Below are 25,410 nucleotides of genomic sequence, written 5' to 3' on the forward strand. Positions count from 1 at the left end.
AAGAACTCGTTTTCATTTGGTTTGCGGGGAATCTCCAGGCCACTCGATGTGAAGTGGCCATAAATTACTTTCGCCGCTGACAGAGGTTCGGAGAAAGGTCCGAGGAAAGGCAGACAGGCAGTCTGCCTGCGGTTTACGGCTCAATTAATTCCCCTGTCCAACTATTGTGACATAATACCTCTTCGGTTTCTCCCAGGAATTTCTCGTCCACTTTCTGGACGTAATCCTAGAGCTCTGGCTCTTTCCCTGGCCAGACAAACTGTCGCCTTTCGAGTGGTTTTTATGTTCTTAAATGCTACTCTATTTAGTTTGTGATCTTGAGGTAATACTTTCAGCTAAGATCTTAGTAAAACTTAAGACTTTCTAGGCCTCCATGGTCACGGTGGAGGCTGTGTGCGAGGGACTATCAAAGTGACTGGCCACCACCTCCTCCAGCGTCACATCAAACTTGAAGATGGGTCGCAGGTCATTCTTCAGGCGACAGACCACTCCAGCGGAGGCAATGTTCCAGTTCCAGCAGATCATGGCGCAGTTTAGGGCCTCCAAATCCCCCTTCATGGAGACAATGTTCTAGAAAGGAATACATTGAGATTATTCAGGACATTAATCACTCAAAATAAAGCTAATTACCATGGCCACTGTGTAGTCAATCGAGTTGATCTCCTCGCCGCGTATGACCACCAATTGGGTCTCTCCGTTCTGCTGGTTGAGGAAGCGAACCACCTTCTCCTTGAGGTATTCTGCAGAGGCATAGTCCAGCTTCTGTTTCACATCCACGAGACCCACTTCATGGCCATTGACCTTCTCCAACTTGATGTCCACATGGGGACGGGCACTGCTGTAGAGGATGTACACCATATTGGCAGCTATGCCACACAGAATGCCATACTCCAGGCTCCAGAACATGCAGGTGATCAGCGTGACCGTAAAGGGAAAGAGATCCTTCTCTGCAATATGTTTTAAGGAGTTTTAAACACTATTTCAAGGGCTAAAAGAATTAATTTTTTACTCACTTTTTGACTGCCACATATCCTTGATCTTGTGCAGCTCCACCAGGGATATCATCGCCGCTATAATGATGGCAGCCAGCGTGCACTTGGGTATAAAGTAAAAGGTTTGTGTGAGGAAAGCCAAGGCCATTAGCACCAAAGTGCCAGTCACTGCACCGCCCAGAGGTGTCTTCACTCCACTGGCATTATTCACTGCTGTTCGGGTAAATGATCCGGTCACGGGCATGGACAGCACAAAGCTGCCCATGATGTTGCACATGCCCAGAGCCACCATCTCCTGCGAGGCGTCTACAATTTTTCCCTTGGCTGTACATACAAAAAAAATTAATTCTTTTTAATTCAAGAAGGGAAGAAAAGAAAATGTATAGAAACCTACAAAAAGCCTTCGATATAGCCACTATTTCCAGGATGGAGATCAGCGGAATGGAGCCCAGCGAGGCGCCCACTGTGCTGATCATGTCGCCAAAGGACACGTACTCCCCATCCACAGTGGTGCTAAAGGGCGGCAGTCGGAAGGGCGGCACTCCTGCCGTAATATTGCCGGTGACCCGGAAGGGTTGATTTCCATCTCTGCTCAGGATGTAGGCCAAAAAGGTGCCAAAGATCACAGCCAGGGCATTGCGAGAGAGACCCAGGTACTTCCAGAAAATGCGATTGCCCCACTTGATGTCCTTGACAAGCTGTAGGGAATATATCTCAATATTTACTAGATCTTCTAGAGAGTTGTTTTTAAGTGAAAAGTTTGATTCCTCTTCCGCACAGCAACACTTTCAAAAGAATCTCTCGACAGTAGCACCCAGAACAAGGTTAATTGTCTTCAATTGGAAAGGGAACCACCCATTATAGGTATTAATTTATATATTCACCGTCATGAGGAGCAGGAAAACAAGAGAAGAGATGCCCAGCAGGGCATCCCAGATCCTTATAGAGTCCAAGTGCGTGAAGAAGTTCTTCCAGGCGGGCAGCAAGTCATTCGAAGGACCTGTTCAGTACAAGGATTCCTTAAGTTAGACTGTACTTGGAGTACTAAAACCTCAACTTACTGGACAGACCCACAATATTGTTGATCTGGGCACTTCCTATGGTGGTGGCCGCCGCCATGGTGAAGCCTGTGATTACGGGTATCGAGATGAAGCGCACCAGCACGCCCATGTTGAGCAGCCCAAGCAGCAGGACAATGCAGCCAGCCAAAAAGCACACTAAAACAGCATAGTCCGGACTAATGGTGGCATATTGGTTGACCATCAGGGCCATGATGGCTGTGGTGGCTACACAAAAGACAGTAGAAGATTAAAACCCTTTTTTAACTTGTAGAAATATATCCACTTACCAATGGTGACATCCTTGCAGGAGCCAAAAACAATGTAGGTGAAGCAGCCCATAAAGGCAGAGTACAAGCCATACTGTGGCTCCAAACCAGCCACCACACCATAGGCTATGGCCTGCGGAATAGTGGTCAGGCCCACGGTGAAGCCAGCTATAAAATCCTGCATGATGTACTCCAGCCGGTAGCGGGGCAGCCAGTTGAGAATCGGGAACTTGCTGGTCACGGTCGCCGGCCGACACAGCTTGCGACCTCCATCCCTGATAAGCGAGCCCAGGCTGGGCAACTGCTCCCGGTAGAGATTATCTGTGGAGCCATGGAAGTTTTCGATCAGTGGCCACCAGCAGCGATAACCCCTCCTCTTCTTCTTAAGCTAATCTGCCCTGGCAGCAACAGGGCTCGGACATCTGGTGATCTTGCTTTTATTGACATTGGCCTGGTCATCTTATCGGTTGGGAGCCGGTAGACTGGACTACCCTACAGTGATAAGGCCCCTCCTTGAGATACTCTTTTATGAATTGGCACGTATTTGAAACGAGGCAGTCACTCCGATTACAGGCCCACTTTCTCGCCATAAATCCACGCTGACCCTGAGAATGCGCAGCCGGAAAAACCCCGGGGGGGACCAGTTACTCACCCTCATCGGCTCTCATGGCGGATGATGCGCTTGTTCCGCGTTCGGAAAACTAACTAAGCACGATCGGAGATCGAGCAATCAATATAACGATAGCGCGAGCTTAGGCAACCGCTCAGTGTGCCGCTCCAGACGCGACTGCCGACGAGAACTGAGTCGGCAACGGTCGTGAGTGCCGCTCGTGTGTTGGCCATATATGATTTACAAGAGCAGGTACTGAGGCGGCTTATCTTGTTAGCCAAGTTATATTCCAGCGTTCAACAATTACAGAGATAACTTGGTCGATTGCCCCGCAACCCAGACGTAGCCACAACAAAGGCAATCCTATCCCAACTTAATATCAATCTTAATTCCTAAGAAAACTTCTTATGACTGAACCGCTGGAGACTCCTCTTCGCTGCTCTTCCAGAGCTTCACAGTAAAGCCGTTCTGCAGGGCCCCCGTGGCTATCACATTCTCCTTGGGATGGCAGTCAGTGCAGATCACTTGGTCACCCTCGGTGTCCGCCTTCTGGACCAGCTCCTTGTTCTGCAGCTTCCAGATGCACAGCGACTTGTCCTCGCTGCCCGACACAATCCAGATGCCGCCAGTGATCGAGAAGTTTGAGTTGATGCAGTAGGCCTCGTTCACATGTCCGCGGTACGAGCGCAGGCACTTGGCCTTGAAGAAGTTCCACAGCTTGAGGGTGCAGTTCAGGGTGGAGGCCAGGACATACCGGCCGTTGGGCGAGAACTTCACATGGCCCACCGGCGCATTGTCGCCGTCAATGAGGGTCTTTAGCAGCTGACAGGTGGCCGTGTCCCACACGCGGATCAGGCCGTCGAAGCTCCCAGTGGCGAAGAGAGTGCCATCGCGATTGAAGTCCAACGAGGTAATGGGATCATGATGGGCTGGCACCACCTTCAGGGCCCGGTTCGTTCGCACATCCCACAGGCGGACAGTCTCATCGAAGCTGCAGGAGGCCAGCAAGTTTCCGGACGGATTGAAGCGGCACGCGAAGACCTGAAGGCTGTGCCCTCGCAGGGTCTTTTGACATGTCCCGAGGCGAGGATCCCACAGACGCACGGTCTTGTCGTCGCTACAGCTGGCCAAGAGGTGTCCCTGCGACCAGGTCAAATCATTAATTCCCACCTTATGCCCAGACATCGATTGCTGAAACTTGGCTGTGTTAACGTCCCACAGCATCAGGAGCGTGTCAGACGAGCTGCTGACCAGCTGCTGGCCATCCGGACGAAACTTTACAGACGTGATGCATGACTTGTGTCCGGACAGGGTGCTCTTTACGGCGTAGCCCGGGCAATCGGGCTTCGGGGGCAAAGGCACCCTGAAGATGTCCTCATCCGCTTCCTGATTACCAGGGGTTACCGGTGGTTCCTCGGCAGGATTTATTGTCTCTGTGCAGTCCATTTCCACCGATTCCATTTGTTCAGTCATCTTCAAAAGCGTGAAAAGGGGTATTAATCCAGTATGTGACATTTACTTAACAAAATAACTTACTTTTCTCTTGCTACTAAAATTATTTAAGTAATTTAAAGCAAATTAATATTATGACGATGATTGAGAAAGGCTCTGTCATTGCCAAGGATCTGTCAAACTTATTTAAAGCTTTTCAACCCTGCAAGTCTAAATTGACATTTTATTAAATCCCTAAAATTCATCTTACTAACCACTGAAGGGAAATACAAATTTTTACCTCTTCTACAAAATCCAGTCAAGCTCTTAGTTAAATTTAGCTTTTTACTGCAGTTATAATTTAAGAGACTTCAAACAAATATGTTAAACCAAAAACTAAAGGCGCAATTTCCATTCATTAAGTAGTTTTATTACAACAATATTTGTCGGGTGAAAACAAATGATAATTATTTCGCTTACTATTGCTCTTTCGCCAAACTGTTTGCCCAGACAACCCAGGGCAATGATAAAAATATATAAGGTCTTATAATAGGAAATAATCTCTTTTGAGAACGGTATTGTTCTCCCTTTAGCTTGTCTTTCTGAGATCAGAGTCAGTTCTGCAAAAGTATATCCCCCTCAAGAAGTATTAAATTAAAAATCAGACTGAGAGAGGCGAGCAAACAAAAGCAATTAATTTGCTGGCAAATATTTGGCTACAAGGCGGCCTATTTGCACAGCCTGCTGTGGGGCCCAGACTTGTTAACCAAACATTAAACATTGCCGCCTATATTTGTCACCTAATTATTTGACGATTCTGCAAAAACTTACACATGTACATGTGGTCCGAACCGGAGAAGGAGCGATAATAAAGTCAGTGAACTGGCAATTTGCATGATAATTTGCCAGACGAGACGGTTTTAAGGAATGCTACCAATAATTCTCATTATATTTATATGCTTGGACACAACCTTATTTAGGTATTAAGTAACTTTAACTAAACTAACAAATAACAAGAGAGAAAGCTAACTTTGGCCAGCCAAAGTTTGTATACCCTTGCAGGTAACAATTAAAATATATCATAACTAAGCCAAAAATGCATTAATTTCGATTCGGAAAGCAGTTTTGTGTTAGTTTTTATTAATTTAAAAAAACTGCAAACCAAATTTAAAATTTTAAGAAATCAAAATTTTTGGGCATTTTTGCTAATTTTAATGATGTAACCCCTTATCAAATTTCGCAAAAATGGCCAAAAAATCGATTTCTTCCGGACATGTCTAGAAAGATTCCACTGTTGATGCTGATCAAGAATATATATGGTTTATGGGGTCGGAAATGATTCCTTGACTTAGAAAAATATTATTTTGTATTATGAAATCGGATTTTTATACCCTTGCAGGGTATTATAATTTCAGTCAGAAGTTTGCAACGCTGTGATGGAGACCTTTCCCACCCTACAAAGTAATTTTATATAATTTTAGGATTGTCAGAGATGAAGCTGGAGGAGCGAGCAGATGGCTGGACAGACCTCAACCGGATGGCAGTGGAGGACGGTGATCGGATCTTGGCTCCGGGCTATATGAAAGCCTGCAGAAGGCGTAAATAGTTAAAATATTTATAAATACAATTTAAATATGTAAATGTAATTGATGGAACACACAAATATGAATCAATAAAAGATGGTGAATTCAATGTGCAATTGTTTGGTGAAGGCGGCATTTATTTGGGATCGTTTGGGGAAAAATCTAATTATTTTGAAAGCCAAATCTAAATTTTTAATTTTTTTCTGAATTTTAAACATTTTTTTCGGATGTCTTACAATTTTTCTAAATTAAAAATTTTTTTTCTAAATATTTAAAACTTTTCTGAATTCTTAAAATTTTGCCTGAATTTTTAAATTTTTTTTTTAGATTTTTTATATTTTTTAGAATATTTTTTAGAATTTGTTACATTTTTTTAAATGTAACTGCCAAATTTGAATTTGAATTTAACTGTCATGAGTGATGCTCATCTGGCTATATTTCAATATTGGAGGTCAATAAAGTCGGGTTTAATGTCAGTGATGCGCATGTGCATCAGTGATGCTCATCTAGCTATTTTTTATTTATTGGTAGAAAATTGCATCTCACTAGCTGCCAGTGATGAGCATCACTGATGAAAGTGAGCATCACTGATGGAAGTGAGCATCACTGATGGAAGTGAGCATCACTGATGGAAGTGAGCATCACTGATGGAAGTGAGCATCACTGATGGAAGTGAGCATCACTGATGGAAGTGATCATCACTGATGGAAGTGAGCATCACTGATGGAAGTGAGCATCACTGATGGAAGTGAGCATCACTGATGGAAGTGAGCATCACTGATGGAAGTGAGCATCACTGATGGAAGTGAGCATCACTGATCGAAGTGAGCATCACTGATGGAAGTGAGCAAAAATTTCCATCCAATTTGGCCGTTGCCCAAACTGGGGTAACAGGCGAACAGAAACCAGCAGCAAGCAACTGAAAACTGGTATAAACTGTTATAAAAACATTTGGGCAAAAATAATCATTGGTATAAACTGTTATATTTCATTTTATGCATTTATACCTATTTGTTGCCGACAACAACAGCTTATGGCAACAACAACCTTTTTAAAACAACATCCCTACAGCAGCGCATCCAAATTTCCGAACATTTCCATGCAAATTGCCCGTTTCCCAAATTGGGGTACCAGGCGAACAGAAACCAGCAGCAAGCAACTGAAAACTGGTATAAACTGTTATAAAAAGTCCGAGTTTCAAACCATTTATGAGCCGGCGCAAGTTAGCGGAGACTCAAACCTTTTGAATCTATATTTAGGTGTTATTTTACAACTGCACCTGGGCACACTGAAACTGATCGTCGTTAAATTCAAATTTGACAGTTAAATTAAAATTCAAATTTGGCAGTTACAACATTTAAAAAAATTTAACAAATTCTAAAAAAAATTCTAAAAAATATAAAAAATCTGAAAAAAATGTTAAAAATGACTCCTTCACTGGGAAATCAACTTCTGACTGAAAGTATGCTCTTAAAAAATAAGCAATAGTGGCGCATCTTTTGGGCCAAAGCCAAAGCTTATCTTCTTGTTTATCAAATATAATATACACTCAAAGTTAATCCAAAGTTAGTCTTTGACCCAATAACACCTTTATAAACCCCATACCTTACTCAATAAAATAAGTACGAAAATATATATATAAGCTTTTGTTATTATTTTAGAATTTTGGTATAAATTTTATGAAAATCGGACAACTATATCATATAGCTGCCATAGAAGCGATCGGTAGATGTTGAGAAAATGTAAAGCTAGGAATGTAACTGTAACTATCAAACTGTAAACATAATAAGTATAGTTAAAATGTAATAAAATAATATCTGCAAGGGTATACAAACTTCGGCGTGCCGAAGTTAGCTTCCTTTCTTGTTTATATCAAAAAAACTTCTTGATTTTTTCTAAAATTAAAACAAGAAAGGAAGCTAACTTCGGCACGCCGAAGTTTGTATACCCTTGCAGATTGGTTTTGATGTTTATTTTATAGATTTAAATGCTGAAAACACTCACAAAACAGAGTTTCATTACATTTTACCTATACTTATTATGTTTACAGTTTGACAGTTACAGTTTTACATTCTCAGCTTTATATATTTTATACATTTACCGATCGCTTCTATGGCAGCTATAAGATATAGTTGTCCGATTTTTATGAAATTTATACCAAAATTCTAGAATAATAAAAAAAACGTATATCTCAGAGTAAATAAAAATGCGTTGAAAAACAACGAAGCTATAATTTTATTTCTATTAATTTCTCGATCGTTCCTATGGCAGCTATATCATATAGTCGTCCGATTTTCATAAAATTTTTACCAAAATTCTGGAATAATATAAAATGGCTATATCTCAAAAATGATGCAAAAATATTGAAAAACAGCCAAGTTATACTTTTTTTTCTAAAAATTTATCAAACATTTGTATGGCAGCTATATGATATAGTCGTCCGATCCGGCCCGTTCCGACATATATAGCAGTGAGAGCATATAGAAGACTATATGCAAAGTTTCATTCAGATAGCTTTAAAACTGAGGGACTAGTTTGCGTAGAAACAGACAGACAGACAGACGGACAGACGGACAGACAGACAGACGGACAGACGGACAGACAGACAGACGGACAGACGGACATGGCTAGATCGACTCGGCTGTTGATGCTGATCAAGAATATATATACTTTATAGGGTCGGAAACGTCTCCTTCACTGCGTTGCAAACTTCTGACTGAAATTATAATACCCTGCAAGGGTATAAATATCTAACTCGGCCAAAAGAGCATTAATTTTAAATCGGAAAACTGTTCTGTGCAAGATTTTCTACAGTTAATAAATCTGCATACTTCATTTAAAAATTTTGAAAATTCAATTTTTTATCAAAATCAAAAATTTTAATGATGTAACCCCTTATAAAATGTTGCAAAAATGGCCAAAAAATCGATTTCTTCCGGACATATCTAGAAAGATTCCCCTGTTGATACTGATCAAGAATATATACACTTTATAGGGTCGGAAACGTCTCCTTCACTGCGTTGCAAACTTCTGACTGAAATTATAATACCCTGCAAGGGTATAATAATATTGTATTTCGCCTCATCATTTGGGGGCGTTATTCTTTGGGATAACGCCTCTGTTTTCGGAAAAAATGACTTGTAGAAATTCAACAACAATATAAGTAATTGTGGCTATCAAGGAGCAGCCATAAGTGAAAAGGCCCACCATGTGGGTAGCTCTGAAGTTACTCCTAGCTTGGACACAAATTTTAATCAGTAGTGTCTGTGGTTCCCCCCTGGAATTTATTATCCGGGCTGCTGAGAAATCTTCGCTCTCTGTGCTGGTAATACACAATGACTACTGTCCCGAATCCTGGTTAAAGGATGTCTTTGGGCAACCAAGAATACCGGTGGTCTTACGCTCAGTCAAAGATTTTCACCCAATAGAACAGGACTTATCTCGACCTTTGCATGTTCTTTGCCTGCCTGGGGGTGAGCTGCAGTTGGACCAAGAACTTCTCCAAAAGTTGGCCACTTCACTGGAGGTGTTTCCCCAGCAGAAGGTCGTCTTGTATGTAGCCAACAGCTCATCAGATCGTGCCAGAATGGATGCTCTACTAGAAACCAGCGTTAATTTCCGACTCCCCAACATAATCGGTCTCTTGGCTTCAGATGAGTTGCTCTACTTCTACAAATACCAACCATATCCTAGCTTCCGAACGGAGCAAAATCCTATACAATCCCCCCACATCTTTGACCAACGGTTCCCCAACATGCAGGGTCATCCGCTGATAGTGATGCCCGACCAATGGCTGCCTCGCACGATCCTGTATGTGGACAGACGCACGGGTAGGAAAATCCTGGCCGGATCCGTGGGTCGTTTCATTCATGTTCTGGCCTGGAAACTGAACGCCACACTGCAGCTGACTCAGGAGGTCACTCCAGGACGATTCTTCCAAACGAACGAGCTTCGGCAGCTGGGCAAAGATATGTCCATTGATGTTTCGGCTAGCATGACGATGCTGGAGCGAGAAGAGCAGTTGCCCCGCACAAGCTATCCCCTGGAGCTGACCCACATTTGCCTGATGATACCCGTGGCCCAAGAAATTCCTCTGAAGGATATATATTGGCACCTGAGCAGCCTTACCAATATGCTCCTGGCCGTGTTTGTCGTCTATGCCTTTGGCTTTGTTCTGTGCCTCCTTCAGCTGTTGAGGAGCGATAATGTCCGCCCCGTGGACTTTTTGCTTAACGATAGGGCGCTGCGTGGAGTTTTGGGTCAGTCCTTCAGACTGCCTTGGCCAAGGAGAGGCTGTTCCAGCCGATGGATCTACCTGATGCTGGGCATTGTGGGGCTCAACGTAAGCAGCATCTTTGAGGCGGCTCTGGAGACAATGATGGCGCATCCACCGCGGGAGTTTCAGGCGCGAAGCTTCGCTGATCTGCGACGCACGAGAATGCCATTGGTGACCACGCCCGATGACTTCCACACTGTGCTGGATAAGCAACTCAACCTCCTAGTGGTCAATGTGAGTGAGTATCATCACCTGAGGAGTGGCGGCAACGCCAGCAGCGCCTACTTCGCCTCTCGTCTCCACTGGACGCTGTTCAGTGAGCAGCAGAAGCGTTTCACCCGCCAGCTCTTTATCTACTCCATGGACGCCTGCCTGTGGTCACTGGCCCTCCTCTCGTTCCAGTGGCCACAGAGCTCCTGGTTCGCCGAGCCCGTCAGCAAGCTGATACTGGAGATAAGGGCCAATGGGCTGTACCAATTCTGGGTGGGAATGCATCATTACGATATGACCGAGGCGGGTTTGGCCAGCCTAGATGATCCCAGTCTTAGGGAGACGGTAAAGGGATCTAAAGCGCTGCGGTTGGAGGATTTGGAATGGGTGTGGCTGGCCTATGGAGGGCTCGTGGCTGCTTCCTTGGCAGTTTTCTTGCTGGAAATGTTCTGGAGAAGGCTTGGGTTTCAAATTCACACATTTATTCGAGAATTCCATGCACTTTTTAACAATTATGAAGCAAATTAAAACACATAACTTTAACGATTAAAATTTAAAAAAGATGTAAACTACTCATCGTCATCGATGATCTCTATGGGTGACCCCGACTCCTCGGGGTCGTCATCCCCACTCTCCCTGCCACTGTTGGGATTTCTTAGTTCCTCAATCTCATCCCTGAGGTCTTCGATTTCCTCCTCGTAGTGACGCTTTTGGGCAGAGAGCTGTGAACGATCGGCTATTAGTATTTAAGAATATTTAAAACAAAGAAAATTGCCTTACCTTAAAGTCTGCTTCCCTTCCTGCAATCAGCAGCTTCTTCTCGCACTCATCCTCGGCCTGTTTCCTGTTGTTTTTAATTATCTCCTGGTAAGTTTCCGAAAGCTCCTTGCGCAGCTTCTCTTCCAGCAACTGCATTTGCAGCACATGATCGTGCTTGAGGCGCTCAACCTCCAGCCGCAGGTAAACAACCTCATCCTCCAGCTCCTTGGTGTACTCGTTACCTCCCTCATCAGCTGCCATTTTCGAGAACTCCATGAAGCCAGCATAGCTAATCCGATGCTGCTTGATCACAGGCTCCTTGAACACAATATTCTTGGCAATCGAGGCAAAGTTTAGGACATTCAGGTTCTCCTCGTAGTATTTATCCACAGGAGTGACCGTGACGATCATGGCCAACTTCTCCTTGCCCACCAGCGCCGACTGCAGCAGCATCGTTAGCTTGGAGTCCCGATACGGTATGACATCGGCGTTCTTCTTCTTCTGGGCCGTGCTGGCCGCATCCAGGCAACGGCCCAGGACCATCAGTGAGGTGTTGATATTCTTGGCCTCCTTGAGCCGCAGGCCAGTGGTGCCAGTGTTGTTTACCCGCTCGGAGCCCGCCAAGTCGCAAAACTTGTACGAGCTCTGTGTGGTGATGCCCGATCGGTTATATTTCAGTATGTCTACGGTGAAGACGCAATGCGATCGGCTGGAGTTGGCGTTGACCGAGGTGGCGGCGTATGTGGAACGCTGCTGGCCCAATCGCAGCAATTTCAAGGCTTCCTCGCTGCTTTTCACGAAGACACTGGTCAGCCCCTTGACAAACACATGACCCTTATTGCACACGATCTTCAGGTTCTTGCGCGGCCCCTCGGCCATCTTTGTCTGCTTCGGTGGAATGGCCAGAAGGTCGTGCACCAGTTCGTTGTAGATTTCCACAAAAGACACCCAAATCAGGACAGACTCTTCGCTGTTCGCCTTCGTCTCGAACGTGTGATCTTCGTTGATCATCTGTCTTAGGCGCTGATAAGGAGCGCCCATGTCAGGACATAGATCCAGCAGCTTCTTGCGGATTTGCAGCTCCTTGAGGGAGGCGTCGTCCTGCAGAAAGACAATGCAGCCATTGATCAGCTTCAACTTGGGCGAGTGATACACCGTGTCCTTGCAGATGGTGAAAATGTTCTCCAAGGCACGGGGAATGATGCCAGCGCTCACATCATCGCCTGGGGAATAGATTTGATTTAGTAATGGGTCAAGGGAAACGGTATAAAGGACACTCACCGAGCAGGGTATAGGTTTTCCCAGAGCCGGATGTGCCGTAGGTCATTATGGTCACGCACTCTTCCTCACAGATCCTGGGGCCCACGCAAATGTCGTAGATGTCGCGCTGGTCCACATAGCTATCGAAGATGGAGGTGAAGCCAAAGTGCTTCTCCATACGGTTCACATTGTTGCTGGTGGAGTCCACCTTGTAGGTGGTGATGAGCACATTCCCATCATCAGAGATTGAGTACGCCTTTGAGGATTCGCTGACGGGGCGCAGACGCAGAAAGACTTGCGGCCCTGCCTCCAGGCTCGTAGTCTCGGCGTTGCTCGTGGCGGTTGATGCAGTATCGATGCCACTCGCCGTGTACTCCGATTCCGTGTCAGAGCCTTCGGAAAAGCTCTCCTCCTCGGACTCCTGGATGTGTTCAAACAGACGCATCTTTTTGTTGGGTCGCGGGCGGAAGCGACGGTCGATGGAGGGTTCGCGAGCCACCAAGAATGAGCGCACCTCCCGCTTCTGCAACTCCGACTTATCTTGGTGTTCCATGATGCGACTTACACTGTTAATAAAGGATTTAAGGTTTCTGGCTTCCTTTCGCGCGAATTTTCATGCGCTTAGCTAGGGCTGGAAACTGTTCGCAGAGGTAACACCAGGGCTGGAGTGTTTCCGATAGTTCTTATCGATATCGATTGCAGCAATCGAAATCAAAATTAATTCTAAATGACAGTTTATTTTTGAAAGACTAGATTTGGACTTGTTGAACCAGAAATATTCATAACACGTGAGGCAGAAGTACATTCATACCCTTTTTTAAGGACTTTCAATGGTTCCAATGGCTTAACTCACTGAAGGAGCTATAGACATCACCTGAAGCTCTATAGGTTCTGAGATTTGGCAGGATCAGAGCTAATCACTGACACCACCTGCCTCCGTTTCAAGAAGGCTCTTAAACAAAAACAAGAAATAAAGCTAACTTTGGCCAGCCAAAGTTTGTATACCCTTGCAGGTAACAATTAAAATATATCATAACTAAGCCAAAAATGCATTAATTTCGATTCGGAAAGCAGTTTTGTGTTAGTTTTTATTAATTTAAAAAAACTGCATACCAAATTTAAAATTTTAAGAAATCAAAATTTTTGGCCATTTTTGCTCATTTTAATGATGTAACCCCTTATCAAATTTCGCAAAAATGGCCAAAAAATCGATTTCTTCCGGACATGTCTAGAAAGATTCGCATGTTGATGCTGATCAAGAATATATATGGTTTATGGGGTCGGAAATGATTCCTTGAAGAATATTATTTGAATGAAAAATATTATTTTGTATTATAAAATCGGATTTTTTATATTAAAAAACTTCTTGATTTTTTTTTTAAATTAAAAATATCATAACCGGCCAAAAGAGCATTAATTTTAAATCGGAAAACTGTTCTGTGCAAGATTTTTTACAGTTAATAAATCTGCATACTTTATTTAAAAATTTTAAAAATTCAATTTTTTGTCAAAATTAAAAATTTTAATGATGAAATTTTGCAAAAATGGCCAAAAAATCGATTTCTTCCCGACATATCTAGAAAGATTCCCCTGTTGATGCTGATCAAGAATATATATGGTTTATGGGGTCGGAAACGTCTCCTTCACTGCGTTGCAAACTTCTGACTGAAATTAAAAAACCCTGCAAGGGTATAAAAACCCCACCTCTGATTTCCCCCAATGATAAAGCACAATATTTGTTCACCGATTGTAATATGCATATCTCAAAATATGTAATCTTTGCTAGTGGTAGTTACAGTTGTTAAATAGTTAGTTTATGCTTTGTGTGTGTTTGTGTTGATTTACAATTATTTGTCCATTGTTTCCTGCTGCAAATAAATATTACAAAATAGGCGGTAAAACTAAATAGGTATCTTAATAATAGTTGTTTGTGTGTATATAATTATATATATATATATATGTTTGTCTGCTTTCTCTAGGTACTTAAGTCACGTTGCACATCTGAGAGAGCAAAGAAGAAAATAGAACTGAGATAAAGGGTTCCAGGAGAGAGATTCAAATTTCGAAACAAAGTACATCATGGAGATCGCCCGTAAAACTAAGGTATCATATATCTTTTAGCCTAAACACAAGGTTAATTTGCACTAAACGGAATGTTAAATACACAGAGAGAATGTCACGAGATTGATCTACTAACAACAGGGTTAGCCGCCGCGGGTTATAACAAAATAAATAATATAAAATAATATTCAAGAGAAGCTCAGATAACGCTGCTTAGATTCGAGCCGGAAACGGTTTCCGGCTGGTTTTTCTGCGGCGACATGTTTAAGCCATTGCCATTGCCATTGCTTATACCGCCATCTAGGAGTTGCAGCAACCTTTGGCGCGTCCGCTTGTCGCTGACACAGATGCACTGAATCAGGCTGGTCAGCTGCTTCGTGGAGTACTCATCGCCCAGGCGCTGCTGCTCGATCCACTGCTCAAACTGCTCGGGCGCAAAGTAGAAGGTCTTGATGAAGACATCCACGTAGGAGCGGTGCTGCGGGTACTTTTGGTTCGAGATTAGCTCGAGGAACGACATAAAGTTAGCAAAGTCCAGCTGCATGAGAGCTCGTCCGCCCGCCGAGCATTTCTTCACATTGGAGAACCTTTAAAAATGTAGATTTGAAATTAAATTTAAATTAAATTTGAATAAAATAAAGACGCACCCCTCCACCAGCAGATGGGTGGCCACATGGGCCATGGAATTCCACACGGGCTTGCTGGGCACCGGCACCTCCTTAGAGATTTCCTCCAGGCACATAGCGAAGCTCTGTATGTTCTGCAAAAACGGTATTTGTTATAAGGTAATTGTATCCTGATTATATCCTTACCCTGTTCAGCACATCGCTGTAGCTGCTGTGCTGGTGTATCACATGATTCACATCCCACTTGACCTTGGCCATCTGGGCCAGAATCGCTGTCAAATCAATGACGCGCGACGTGACGCACGTGTAAACGGGTTTGGCCAGATCCGCCATATACTCGCTGTACTCCAGGTAGCTGCTCAATGTGGGACGCTCAGCCAGGGGCAGCAAATGATTCAGATAATGCTGAAGTATGTGAAACTGCTGAAGCATGCTGCGTCCCGCCTCCACCGCCACAATGCGCTGGGAGAGCCCATACAGAGTGTCAGGGTTGGCCAGCTCGTTGTTGGCCTGCAAAGTGAACTCAATGAAACTGGAACTCTCAGTTCAGACCAAACAGAAACCTACCAGTGAGGAAAAATTAAGGGGCCAAAGCTTGATTTGGGGCAGGACATTGATCTCCACCGAACGCAGGCGCTGCTCTAGTCGCGGTGTATGCAAATTATCTGTGGCCACCAGCTGGAAAAGGGTTTTAAATTCAGTAAAATTTAAGGAATACATCAAGATTAACTCACCGCATCCTTGCCAAAGATTTCGTGCACGGCGTAGGCATAAAAGTCAATCAGCTCCAGCATGCTGGCCACTATCTTCGGCGAGATGCAGTGCAGCAACTTGCACATCTGCAGATATCTCCCAATGCAGCGCAGCACATTCAAGGCGGTGTTGTTAACCAGCAGTTGGCTAGGAAAAGAAAAACCTCTTAAAGAATGTTTTAGGAAGATCAAGACTCTGCTCCTACTTGCTGGTGTCGTCAAACTCCTTGCTCTGCAGACTCTTCTGCTCGTCGTCGCTCTCTTCGCTGAAGTAGCACGAGGCCTCGTCCACAATGCCCGAGAGAATGTCCTCCTCCAGCATGGCAGCATCGAGGCCGCCATCAAAGGGGGAACTCTTCTCGGAGAAGCGCAAAAAGTAGCCGTAGGAACCATATATTGAGCTACCGCCGCCATCCTGGGAATGCACGGACACTAGCTCGTCGCAGTTATTATTGCTGATGGGAGAGTTGTTGGACGAGGAGGCCAGCAGGGCCGTTGTGGGGGATTTGTGGCGTCTCAGAGTGTGACGAACCGAACGGAAGTCCTGTCAAAAATCAAAGATTATCATAAAATCAAGACAATTCTGGGTCTCGCTACTCACAGGCAATTGCAGAATGTGCGCAAACGAGTCCACCTGCGTCCAGGACTCGTTGTCCAGAAACAGGCAAATCTCCTCCACACAGCAGATGTGGTAGCGCCGGAAGAACTCCTCGCTCTGCTGCTGCATCGTCTCGATTAACTTCTCCGATTGCTCGCCACAAAACTCCAGGCCGACCTTCTTCAGGCGCTGCACCACGGACAGCACCTGGATGAACTGGTCGTACTTGAGCGTCTTTAGCTTGGCCGCCTGCAGGAACAGGCACACCTTGGTCAGGATGTCGTTCCACACCCGCGACTGTCCCTTCTTCAGCTTCTGCTGGATGTACATATCCGGTGAGTCCTCCTCGTCCTGTCCATACAACTTGTAGTTGTTGTGCCACATCACCACCTGGTAGTAGGAGGCCAGAATGGTCCAAAACGTCTTGCACAGGCTGATCAGGCAGGGCAGTAGCTTCTCCACACTCAGCTGCTCGCACAGCTGTTCGTAGAGCGGCTTGGCCTGGTCGTCCTGGCCGGGATCACTGTATCCCCGCAGCACCGAGTTCACCGAGGAGTGTATAGCCGAGATATAGTTGATGTGCAGCTGGTCCATGGCCATCAGCGACTTATTGGCCAGCTTGTAGGCCTCCTGCAGCTTGGCATACTTCCGACCATCGAAGCCGAGGACCATCTCGTTGAGCACAGTGTCCAGCTGGAACTCCATGAGCAGCATGGTCTCCTGCAGCTTCTTGGAGAGCGACTGCACGCAGTTGAACTGCATGTAGGCCTCCGCCGAGCTCTTGCACTGCAGCAGCAGGGCAATGGCAGCGCTGTAATTGTGGTCTGCCAGCAGCTTCTGCACCTCCACATCGGTGGTGCGCTGGAAGGGATCACAAATTAAACTGGGTTACACAAGGGTTAAGTGTCATCTCTCACCAGCTTCTTGATGGCCACTAGGGTGTCCAACACCTCCTTAAGCACCTCTCGCTTGCGATAGCTGGCCAAAATCTCCAGGCTCGTGGTTGTCAGGTTGGTCCGGGCGAAGTTCAGGTAGGATCTCGCCTTCTGGCACGTCCACAGCGACTCCTCCAGCTTCTTCTGGGTGTCGTTGATGGCCGCAAACTCGCTGCTGCAAGCGTTCCGCTGCTCCAAAATGTTCTGCAGAACCTGTTTGGTCAGAACCTTCTGCTGGGTGCGCAGTTGTGCAATGGTGACCTCGATGAGCTCGTTGTCGATGCCATCGTTGAGAACTTTCTGCGGGCGATAGTATGGAGCAGTTAATGGGTGGCTGTTCCCAGCTGTTGGAACTTGCTTACCTTGAGCTCGTACAGCTGTGGATTACTGTCGGGGCTGTAGTAGCACTGCTCGATGCTCTCCAAGATCTCCTGGTCGGACTTTTGTGCGTTGGCTTGTCCCGCAGCGGCGGCCGCATCCGTGGCATCCGCTTCATGGCTGGGCGAGGTGTCTGTGGTCACCGTTTGGATGAAGTAATCCGAAAAGCCCATGGCAGGAATTTTCATTTGTCGGTTCGTCTGTGTGTGTGTGCGAGTTTTAGTGGGCGGAACAGGAGGGGAAACGGATTGCTTCCGGTCATTGCACAGCTTTGTGGCTGTCTGGTTACCTGTTTGTGCAGCAGGTCCATGAATTTGCTCTTGAATTCATCCATTTTGGCCTTGGAGTTCTGCATGTTTCAGCCATGAAGAAGAAAACGCAACAAAAAACACACAAAACACTTTTTCCAACAGTGCAACGGGCCGTGATTCTATCGACTTATCGATATACATCTGGCAGACCATCGGCAGTGTCTGGCCACACTAACTGCATTTATGTTAATTTTGTTTGGGTTTCAAGTTTCCTATCAAGGAATGACCAATTTTCGTCTGGAGGAGGAAGAACTGAAGACTGAAAGATGCGCATCTGCATGGTATCGGACTTCTTCTACCCCAGCATCGGCGGGGTGGAGGAGCACGTGTACAATCTCTCACAAATGCTGCTCCGGCAGGGCCACAAGGCGAGTTGGAAGCGACCCACAAAGATAACGATTTTTGCTGAACCTCTAACCCCCCTAGGTTGTGGTGCTGACCCACGCCTATGGAGACTGCAGTGGCGTCCGCTATATAACCGGCGGCATGAAGGTCTACTATTTGCCTATTAAAGTCTGCTATAACCAGTGCATCCTGCCCACTGCCGTCTGCAATGTGCCCATGTTAAGGGCGGTGCTGCTGCGGGAGCGCATTGACGTGGTCCACGGGCACTCGGCCTTTAGCGCTTTGGCCCACGAAGCGCTCATGGTGGGCTCCCTGCTGGGCTTAAAGGTAGGGTTTAAGCAGCTCTATAAAATCCACAAACTAGTTGTTTTCTCCTCCCATCTTCCAGACCGTCTTCACCGATCACAGTTTGTTTGGCTTCGCGGATCTCTCGGCTGCATTAACCAACAACCTGCTGGAAGTCAACCTGAGTATGGTCAACCATGCCATATGTGTGTCCCACATCGGCAAGGAGAACACGGTTCTAAGGGCTCGAGTGGCCAAGCATCGTGTGTCGGTCATTCCCAATGCCGTGGATACTGCCCTGTTCACCCCCGATCCCCAGCAGCGGCCCAGCAATGGCACGAGTAAGTAAAAGGCAGAATTTATCTTATTCCTAACTTAAGCCTCACATTTTTCCAGTTAATATTGTGGTGGCCTCGCGCCTCGTCTACCGGAAAGGCATCGATCTACTGGCCGGCATTATTCCGCGCTTCAAGAACATTCCCTATGTGCACTTTATTATTGTGGGCGATGGCCCAAAGCGGGATCTTCTGGAGGAGATTCGCGAGAAGACCAACATGCAGGATAGAGTGGAAATGGTTGGCGCTGTGGAGCATGCCCAAGTGCGCGACCACCTGGTGCGTGGTCATATTTTCGTAAATACTTCCCTGACGGAGGCCTACTGCATGGCCATTGTTGAGGCAGCAGCCTGCGGCCTTCAGGTGGTCTCCACCAGTGTGGGTGGCATTCCAGAGGTTCTGCCCAAGAGCTTAATACTGCTGGCAGAGCCGGAAATTGATGCCATATACACGGGCATTTTGGTGGCCATCGAAAGGCATTTGAGATGCTCCTTTAAAGTAAATCCCCCGGCGACGGCAGGAACAGTCAATGGTCACGTGCCAACGGAGGCGAATGGAAGAGGAAAGCGGCGACGAAACAAGGCGAACAAGGCGACTCCCACACCCCAACTGCCGCAACCGGTCTTGGATCAGAAGAGCCACACCAAGCCAGTTCTTTGCCCCTACAGATGCAACGAGCTGGTGGAGACGCTCTACAACTGGGAGGATGTGGCTTTACGCACAGTTAAGGTCTACGATCGCGTCCTGCAGGAGCGCTCCTTTACCACCAGCGAGCTGGTGTATGCAGTGTGGCAGCACGGCTCCTGGTTCTTGGTCTTCTTTGTGGTGGCCCACTTCATGATGCGCCTGCTGGAGGCTTGGCGACCGCGAAGTCGCGTGGAGCCGGCCCAGGATATGCCACGTTCGCCTAGCTAGCGATACCAAAACGGATACCATTCCTACTCCAACAACTAGCCAAAGTCGTGAGCGTTTTCCTTTGCTGTCATTTCGACGGGAGTTTATTTATTGCCCACTTAGAATAATACACTGTCATCCTAAAATCACATTGCCAAATCCCTCGTAATGGAGAAAAATCCCAAAGAGCCCGAGCCAGGGGTTCTGGCTCAGAGCTCCTCGCTGAATGTCTTTCACGACGAATCCCCCTTGCCGCAGCGAACGTCAAAACAAGTGAGTTTCTCCTCTGTTCATAGTCAGACTGTCCAAGAACTTACCTCAGTGTTTGCCAGCGGAGAATGTTCCCCCCAGTTGCTTGGAGAAGATTTTTTACGTGCTCTCGCTGATTGCGATTGCCCTTCTGTTGCCCTGGTCCCTGCTGTGCTGCCTTCGGGTCTTGAACGAGTTTCAACGCGGAGTGGTGTTGCGACTGGGTCGCTTGCGTCCCAAGCCGCCCTGCGGACCCGGCGTCATCTTCCTAGTTCCCTGCATCGACCAACTGCGCATAGTGGACATACGCACCAGTTCGTTCAGCTTGGAACGGCAGGAGATCCTAACGCGGGACATGGTTACGATCAGCATTGACGGAGTGGTGTACTTTAGCATTAAGAGCCCGTACGACGCCATAATGCAGGTGGCGGATGCCCAGGACGCCGTTGAAAAGCTGTCCATGACCACGCTGCGTAATGTGGCCGGCACGCACAAGCTAATGGATCTGCTGGCCTCCAAGGAGTACCTGTCCAGCCAAATCGAGGCCATTCTCTACACCACCACGGAGGCGTGGGGTGTGCGTGTGGAGCGCGTGGAAATGTAGCTAAATTTGAGATTTTTACCCAAAAATATTCAATGATTAATGATCTTTTATCTGCCAGCAAGGAAATCTTCATGCCGGAGCAGCTTAAACGGGCCCTGGCCGTGGAACAGGAGGCGATGCGAGAGGCCAAGGCCAAGGTGGCCGCTGCCCAGGGCGAGCGGGATGCTGTTACGGCACTCAAGGAGGCGGCAGACATCATGGAGACCAATCCGATTGCCCTGCAACTGCGCTACCTGCAAACCCTGAACACCATATGCAACGAACAGACCAGATCCTATGTCTTCCCCTTTCCCGTGGACATTGTGAAGAGGATGATGAAGTGACCCTCATTTTTTGTATTAAATAGCTTTACATAGGAGATAAGCGTGCCACCACTAGTCCATCCTCTAACTCCAGGAATGCTTTATGCCACAAAAGACCTCTTTTTTAGAGAGTAATTAAGATTGGTCAATTAAATTTAAAAACTAGGTTTAGTGCCAGGACAGCCAAAGTATGTGCTCATTAGAAAATACTCACCTAGCTAACTTTTATTTCTTAATGAAATATAAATTAATTATAAATACAGCTTTATTTTATTCAAGTAACCGGTTCCAATAAACGTAATTTTAAAAATCGTAACAAAAATTTTAGCATTTCCTAAATCATGTATCTAATTTTTGAATTTATTTATATATATTTCTTATTAGCAATTATTTTGAAATTTCTTATTAGCAATTGTTTTGAAATTTCTTATTAGCAATTATTTTCAAAATTTAACAGTCTGGCAACACCGCACTAACCAGGGCTACCATATGCTTCGAGCCCACCCTGTCTACAATCAATGCACTGCAGCCCTGGTTTATTTTGGGGAAAAAATTAAGAGGGAGCAGCAGTGGAGAGACGGGTGATAAATTAATTAGCCACTGCTACCACATAACCCGCGGCGCTCCGGATATAAGAAACTCGTACGCAACTCGCAAGCACTGACCCACCAGTTATTGCTAGATTTCCAGCTGCCAACCAGGGTCAAGGTGAGCATAAGCAGCGATGACCGATGGCCACCTGAAAGTCTGACATTGGCAGCGGATTTCGGTTACACTTCGCTTCCAGATCGCTGCTGCAGCTGCTTTGGGTGCGGAGGACGATGGCCGAACTGGTGCGGGATTGGCTGGCGGACTACCAGCGGACGCGGGGCCAGCCGGCCGAGGCGGAGGCGTTCGTTGTGGAGCACGAAACGGACCCGGAGATCGCCGAGGCCATCTTCACCATCTTCAACGAGCGGCAGCGCAATGAGGCGATGGTGCACGACATCTGCCAGCAGCTGCTGGCCTTCTACCGCTCGCCGGAGCTGACGCTGCACAAATTTCCGCTGCAGTTCATCCCGGTGCTCATTTACACGTACCTGCACTCGGTGGCCGGGGGCGATAAGAAGGCGGCCCGCGGCGTGGAGACGCTACTCATCTGCATTTACAACGGCGAGGTGTCCACCGATGATGGCGGCCAGCGCGTGGTGGCCTTTCGCATGCCCATCCTGGCCCAGACGTCGGTCTACCACGAGCTGAAGAACCTGCCCATGACGGACCTGCGGCGATGGGAGGAGAACTGCAACCGGGAGGTCAAATGGGGTCCGCACCAGCGCATCGAGTCGATACATGCGCAGAACCGCATGCGTATCCTTACGGCGCTGCTCTTCTGCTACAACCAGCAGGTTAGCCAGACGCAGAAGTCCTCGCTGCTCCACCTGTGCCGCGTTACGTCGCAGCTAGTCAACCAGGGCTTCACCACGAAGTCGGGGCACGGCCACCGCATGAGTTATGGGTAACTATCACAGAGCCTTACTTAATGATAAGCTTGTGGTATTAACTCCTCATCCTTTATTTGCAGCTCCGATCCGGTAACGGGAACCCCCTTTCCCAAACCCTCCTCGCCACGCATTCCACTGTCCGCGGCCTTCCTGATCGAACTGGTGCACGCAATCTACTTCGCCATGTTCAATGGCTATGGCACGATAGCCATTCAGACGCTGGACGATATCCACAACCGGGCCACCTACGAGATGTACTCGGAGTTGATACTGGTCACCAGTGCGGTGCGCAACTCGCTGCACGCCAATCCTTCCGGTCAGCCCAACGACGGCCCCATGGGCCTCAGTGTGGCCTTGACGCCGGCCACCACGACAGTGACCACATCTGTGTCCAAATCCATGATAACGAACGCCTCCTTCCGCACGAAAAAACTGCCCGACGACATACCCATTCAGGTGCAAGACCTCACCATGCCGCAGGCGCCGCAGCAGCTGGCCAGCGTGACGGAGGAGGCGGAACCCGGCTCTAAGGAGTCCCCATCGACAAAGGAGAAGGAGAGCTCCGGCTCGCGTACTTCCATAATGCGACCCAGCATGGAGGGGATCAAGGCGCAGGCACACAAGGCGCTCATTGCGGGCTTCAAGAAGTCCAAGGATAAGGAGAAGGAGAAGGACAAGGAGCCGCCAAAGCCGCCGCAGCGGAAGTTCGACAAGCACACCCAACGCAACTCGTTGCTCCAGCTGCAGGCGGAGAGTCCCAGTGCGAACGCCACCTGTGGGGGGGATGTGGGCGGTGATGTGCTGCCCTTGCAGACACTCTCGCTGATCAACGAGAACGGGAGCAATAGCTTTAGCGTGGACAGCGACCTCAACGATGGGGTAATGGCCGTGAATGTCACACCCCTGCCCGCGCTGAGCAGCACCACCAACTCGGTGACCAGCAGTGACCTGCTCACCAAGAGCTTTGACTCCAGCATCGAAATGGCGCCGCTGGGTCACAGCAGCAGCAACGGCGGCAAGCTGGCCGAGCATGGCCTGACAGCGACGGCGGCGGCGGAGTAGAGTCTGTGTGTGTAAGCCAAATCCAAGTATCAAGAATATATATATATATTTACAAACATTGCAAGGGCTAAGAGGGAGGAGCCAGCCGCCCCAACTATATATGTATTCGCCACCTCAACTACCGCTCGGTATTATCCGTAACAGAAGCCGGAGTTGATTTGAATTTATGGATTAAGGATCGTTTGAATTTGTTGAATTTGCTGATGGGTTTCCTTAGTTGTTTGTGCGCGCATGCATATGTATTATCTATTGTATATTCCAAGGCCCAATTGTGGGTTAGGCTAGGTGTTGCTAATGCCTCAAATTGTGGGAGAAACTGTGCTCCCGGTGCATTTCACTCGTTTTAGGGCAAGGCAGCAGCAGGCACACACACATTCGGCCACCAGGCAACTTCAATTGAATTCTACAGGTAACCGGATTAGTTCTGTCACTTATTAGCATATATATATACATATATACAGGCATGTGTAAACTAATATATACATACAAATATTTATTGAACGTTGACTTGAACCATGTTATTGATTTAAAATAAATACAACAACTAAATTGGTCACTCTTCTGGCTTCTTTCGGAACTTTCCCTGCAGGAAGATGCGCGGCACATCCACGCCCTCCTTGAGATTGAGCGTCCTCCTGTGCACGTAGGCATTGTCCACTATCTCGTAGCCATTCGCCTGGAACAGCTGGGACACCTCCTGCTCGGAAAAGAAGTAGCTGCGCGTCCCGTCCTGACGCACATATAGATTCTCGGCTATCTTGTTGCCCGGCTTGAAGCGCAGCTGCGCCATGTCGTACAGCCCGTAGTCCCTGAACAGCACCAATCCGCCTGGCTTGAGTAGCTTCCACAGATTCAGCACCACATCCCTGAACTTCTGCGGGTGTATGGCCGAGAGTACAAAGATCAGGGTGCAGACATCGAGGTTTCCCGCCGGTATGTGCTCGTGCACCTGTTGCGTCGTGATGTCACACTGAAAGGCGGTTATCTGGCTGGAATCGTACAGCGGATTGGAACGCACAAAGTCCACGGCTCGGGGCGAGAAATCGCAGGCGTAGAAGTAGAATTTGCCGCTGCTGAAGCAACCTTCCTCGCTGGTCTGCTCCGCAAGCAGCGGGAACACAAGGTTACCCACCCCGCAGCCCACTTCAAAGAGTGTGCGTTTGTCGCCGTTTGTCTCCTGGTCCAGCAGCTCTTTGAACTCCCGCGTGGTCCAGTGACGGTCCTTGAAGAAGCGCGTCTCATTCCGCTTGTAGAAGATGTCCCAGTTCCTCTGGGCATCTATTTCCAGCTTGTTGGCCTTGAATTCGGTCACGAAACCACGTTTGTTTTGGTCCTCCAGCTTTTGTCTCTCCTCTGGAGTTAGCTCCTTGGTTTGGGTGGTGAATACATCCGGTTCTAGGGCGTCCTGGAAGCGTGTTTATTATTAATTTTAAGCTTAAAAGAAGCGATCGCGTGGGAGCTTTACTAACCATTTTGTTTGTTCTATGTTGGGGTTTATATTTTAAACATTAATTAATGAGGTATTAAGTTTTAAGCGGCAGGCCACCAGGAATAGCTTTTTTCACAGTATTTAAATTGATTTTAATTAACAATTCTTGCGTTTAAATATTTTTATTCCCAATTTAAAGGCACGTAAACATCTTCACAGCTGATGCTCATGGAAGTAGCCAAGAAATCCGAAGGGGGTTCAACTGCATTGTTGCCACAATCGATTTTTGATAAATCCCCTTTACCGATACCGATA

The 25,410-nt window shown here is 47.0% G+C and overlaps 9 protein-coding genes across 10 annotated transcripts; 4 read left to right on the forward strand and 5 right to left on the reverse strand.

The window, feature by feature from the left end:
- Positions 1 to 267: 267 nt before the first annotated feature.
- LOC108073061 (sodium-independent sulfate anion transporter) lies at positions 268 to 3,096 on the reverse strand. Its single transcript, XM_017164530.3, has 8 exons — positions 2,972 to 3,096; positions 2,341 to 2,640; positions 2,054 to 2,278; positions 1,877 to 1,992; positions 1,387 to 1,690; positions 1,014 to 1,316; positions 631 to 947; positions 268 to 570 (listed from the first exon to the last, which is right to left on the reverse strand). The coding sequence occupies exons 1-8, from the start codon at positions 2,985 to 2,987 to the stop codon at positions 364 to 366; spliced, it is 1,788 nt and encodes a 595-aa protein (XP_017020019.1). The 5' UTR covers positions 2,988 to 3,096; the 3' UTR covers positions 268 to 363.
- A 113-nt stretch (positions 3,097 to 3,209) lies between these two features.
- LOC108072904 (WD repeat-containing protein 5) lies at positions 3,210 to 5,000 on the reverse strand. Of its 2 annotated transcripts, XM_070284713.1 has the most exons (3): positions 4,662 to 5,000; positions 4,466 to 4,591; positions 3,210 to 4,402 (listed from the first exon to the last, which is right to left on the reverse strand). In XM_070284713.1, exon 3 carries the CDS (start codon positions 4,400 to 4,402, stop codon positions 3,335 to 3,337), a length of 1,068 nt encoding a protein of 355 aa, XP_070140814.1. In that variant the 5' UTR covers positions 4,466 to 4,591; positions 4,662 to 5,000; the 3' UTR covers positions 3,210 to 3,334. The 2 variants fall into 2 exon arrangements, with proteins under 2 accessions (XP_070140814.1, XP_017019715.1); XM_017164226.3 differs by lacking the exon at positions 4,662 to 5,000 and having other exon boundaries at positions 4,466 to 4,600.
- A 4,151-nt stretch (positions 5,001 to 9,151) lies between these two features.
- Positions 9,152 to 10,957, forward strand: Ir54a (Ionotropic receptor 54a). Its single transcript, XM_017164189.1, has one exon. It carries the CDS (start codon positions 9,152 to 9,154, stop codon positions 10,955 to 10,957), a length of 1,806 nt encoding a protein of 601 aa, XP_017019678.1.
- sub (subito) lies at positions 10,895 to 13,160 on the reverse strand. Its single transcript, XM_017164521.3, has 3 exons — positions 12,470 to 13,160; positions 11,210 to 12,411; positions 10,895 to 11,151 (listed from the first exon to the last, which is right to left on the reverse strand). Exons 1-3 carry the CDS (start codon positions 12,999 to 13,001, stop codon positions 10,999 to 11,001), a joined length of 1,887 nt encoding a protein of 628 aa, XP_017020010.1. The 5' UTR covers positions 13,002 to 13,160; the 3' UTR covers positions 10,895 to 10,998.
- A 1,384-nt stretch (positions 13,161 to 14,544) lies between these two features.
- On the reverse strand, positions 14,545 to 18,247 carry Vps50 (vacuolar protein sorting 50). The gene is made up of 10 exons (XM_017164453.3): positions 18,088 to 18,247; positions 17,783 to 17,998; positions 17,403 to 17,720; positions 16,489 to 17,346; positions 16,094 to 16,431; positions 15,870 to 16,035; positions 15,703 to 15,813; positions 15,322 to 15,645; positions 15,157 to 15,269; positions 14,545 to 15,096 (listed from the first exon to the last, which is right to left on the reverse strand). The coding sequence occupies exons 1-10, from the start codon at positions 18,151 to 18,153 to the stop codon at positions 14,709 to 14,711; spliced, it is 2,898 nt and encodes a 965-aa protein (XP_017019942.1). The 5' UTR covers positions 18,154 to 18,247; the 3' UTR covers positions 14,545 to 14,708.
- Positions 18,248 to 18,282: 35 nt separating this feature from the next.
- Positions 18,283 to 20,119, forward strand: PIG-A (phosphatidylinositol glycan anchor biosynthesis class A). The gene is made up of 4 exons (XM_017164454.2): positions 18,283 to 18,477; positions 18,536 to 18,781; positions 18,843 to 19,080; positions 19,136 to 20,119. The coding sequence occupies exons 1-4, from the start codon at positions 18,376 to 18,378 to the stop codon at positions 19,987 to 19,989; spliced, it is 1,440 nt and encodes a 479-aa protein (XP_017019943.1). The 5' UTR covers positions 18,283 to 18,375; the 3' UTR covers positions 19,990 to 20,119.
- Positions 20,046 to 21,401, forward strand: LOC108073003 (band 7 protein AGAP004871). The gene is made up of 3 exons (XM_017164456.3): positions 20,046 to 20,241; positions 20,291 to 20,817; positions 20,880 to 21,401. Exons 1-3 carry the CDS (start codon positions 20,137 to 20,139, stop codon positions 21,142 to 21,144), a joined length of 897 nt encoding a protein of 298 aa, XP_017019945.2. The 5' UTR covers positions 20,046 to 20,136; the 3' UTR covers positions 21,145 to 21,401.
- A 248-nt stretch (positions 21,402 to 21,649) lies between these two features.
- On the forward strand, positions 21,650 to 24,222 carry Hyccin (PI4KA lipid kinase complex subunit hyccin). The gene is made up of 3 exons (XM_017164488.3): positions 21,650 to 21,831; positions 21,911 to 22,618; positions 22,685 to 24,222. Exons 2-3 carry the CDS (start codon positions 21,945 to 21,947, stop codon positions 23,664 to 23,666), a joined length of 1,656 nt encoding a protein of 551 aa, XP_017019977.1. The 5' UTR covers positions 21,650 to 21,831; positions 21,911 to 21,944; the 3' UTR covers positions 23,667 to 24,222.
- LOC108073029 (tRNA N(3)-cytidine methyltransferase METTL6) lies at positions 24,135 to 25,370 on the reverse strand. The gene is made up of 2 exons (XM_017164489.3): positions 25,136 to 25,370; positions 24,135 to 25,071 (listed from the first exon to the last, which is right to left on the reverse strand). Exons 1-2 carry the CDS (start codon positions 25,136 to 25,138, stop codon positions 24,220 to 24,222), a joined length of 855 nt encoding a protein of 284 aa, XP_017019978.1. The 5' UTR covers positions 25,139 to 25,370; the 3' UTR covers positions 24,135 to 24,219.
- Positions 25,371 to 25,410: the final 40 nt, after the last annotated feature.

Source organism: Drosophila kikkawai, chromosome 2R, assembly GCF_030179895.1.
Source record: "Drosophila kikkawai strain 14028-0561.14 chromosome 2R, DkikHiC1v2, whole genome shotgun sequence".
NCBI lineage: Eukaryota > Metazoa > Arthropoda > Insecta > Diptera > Drosophilidae > Drosophila > Drosophila kikkawai.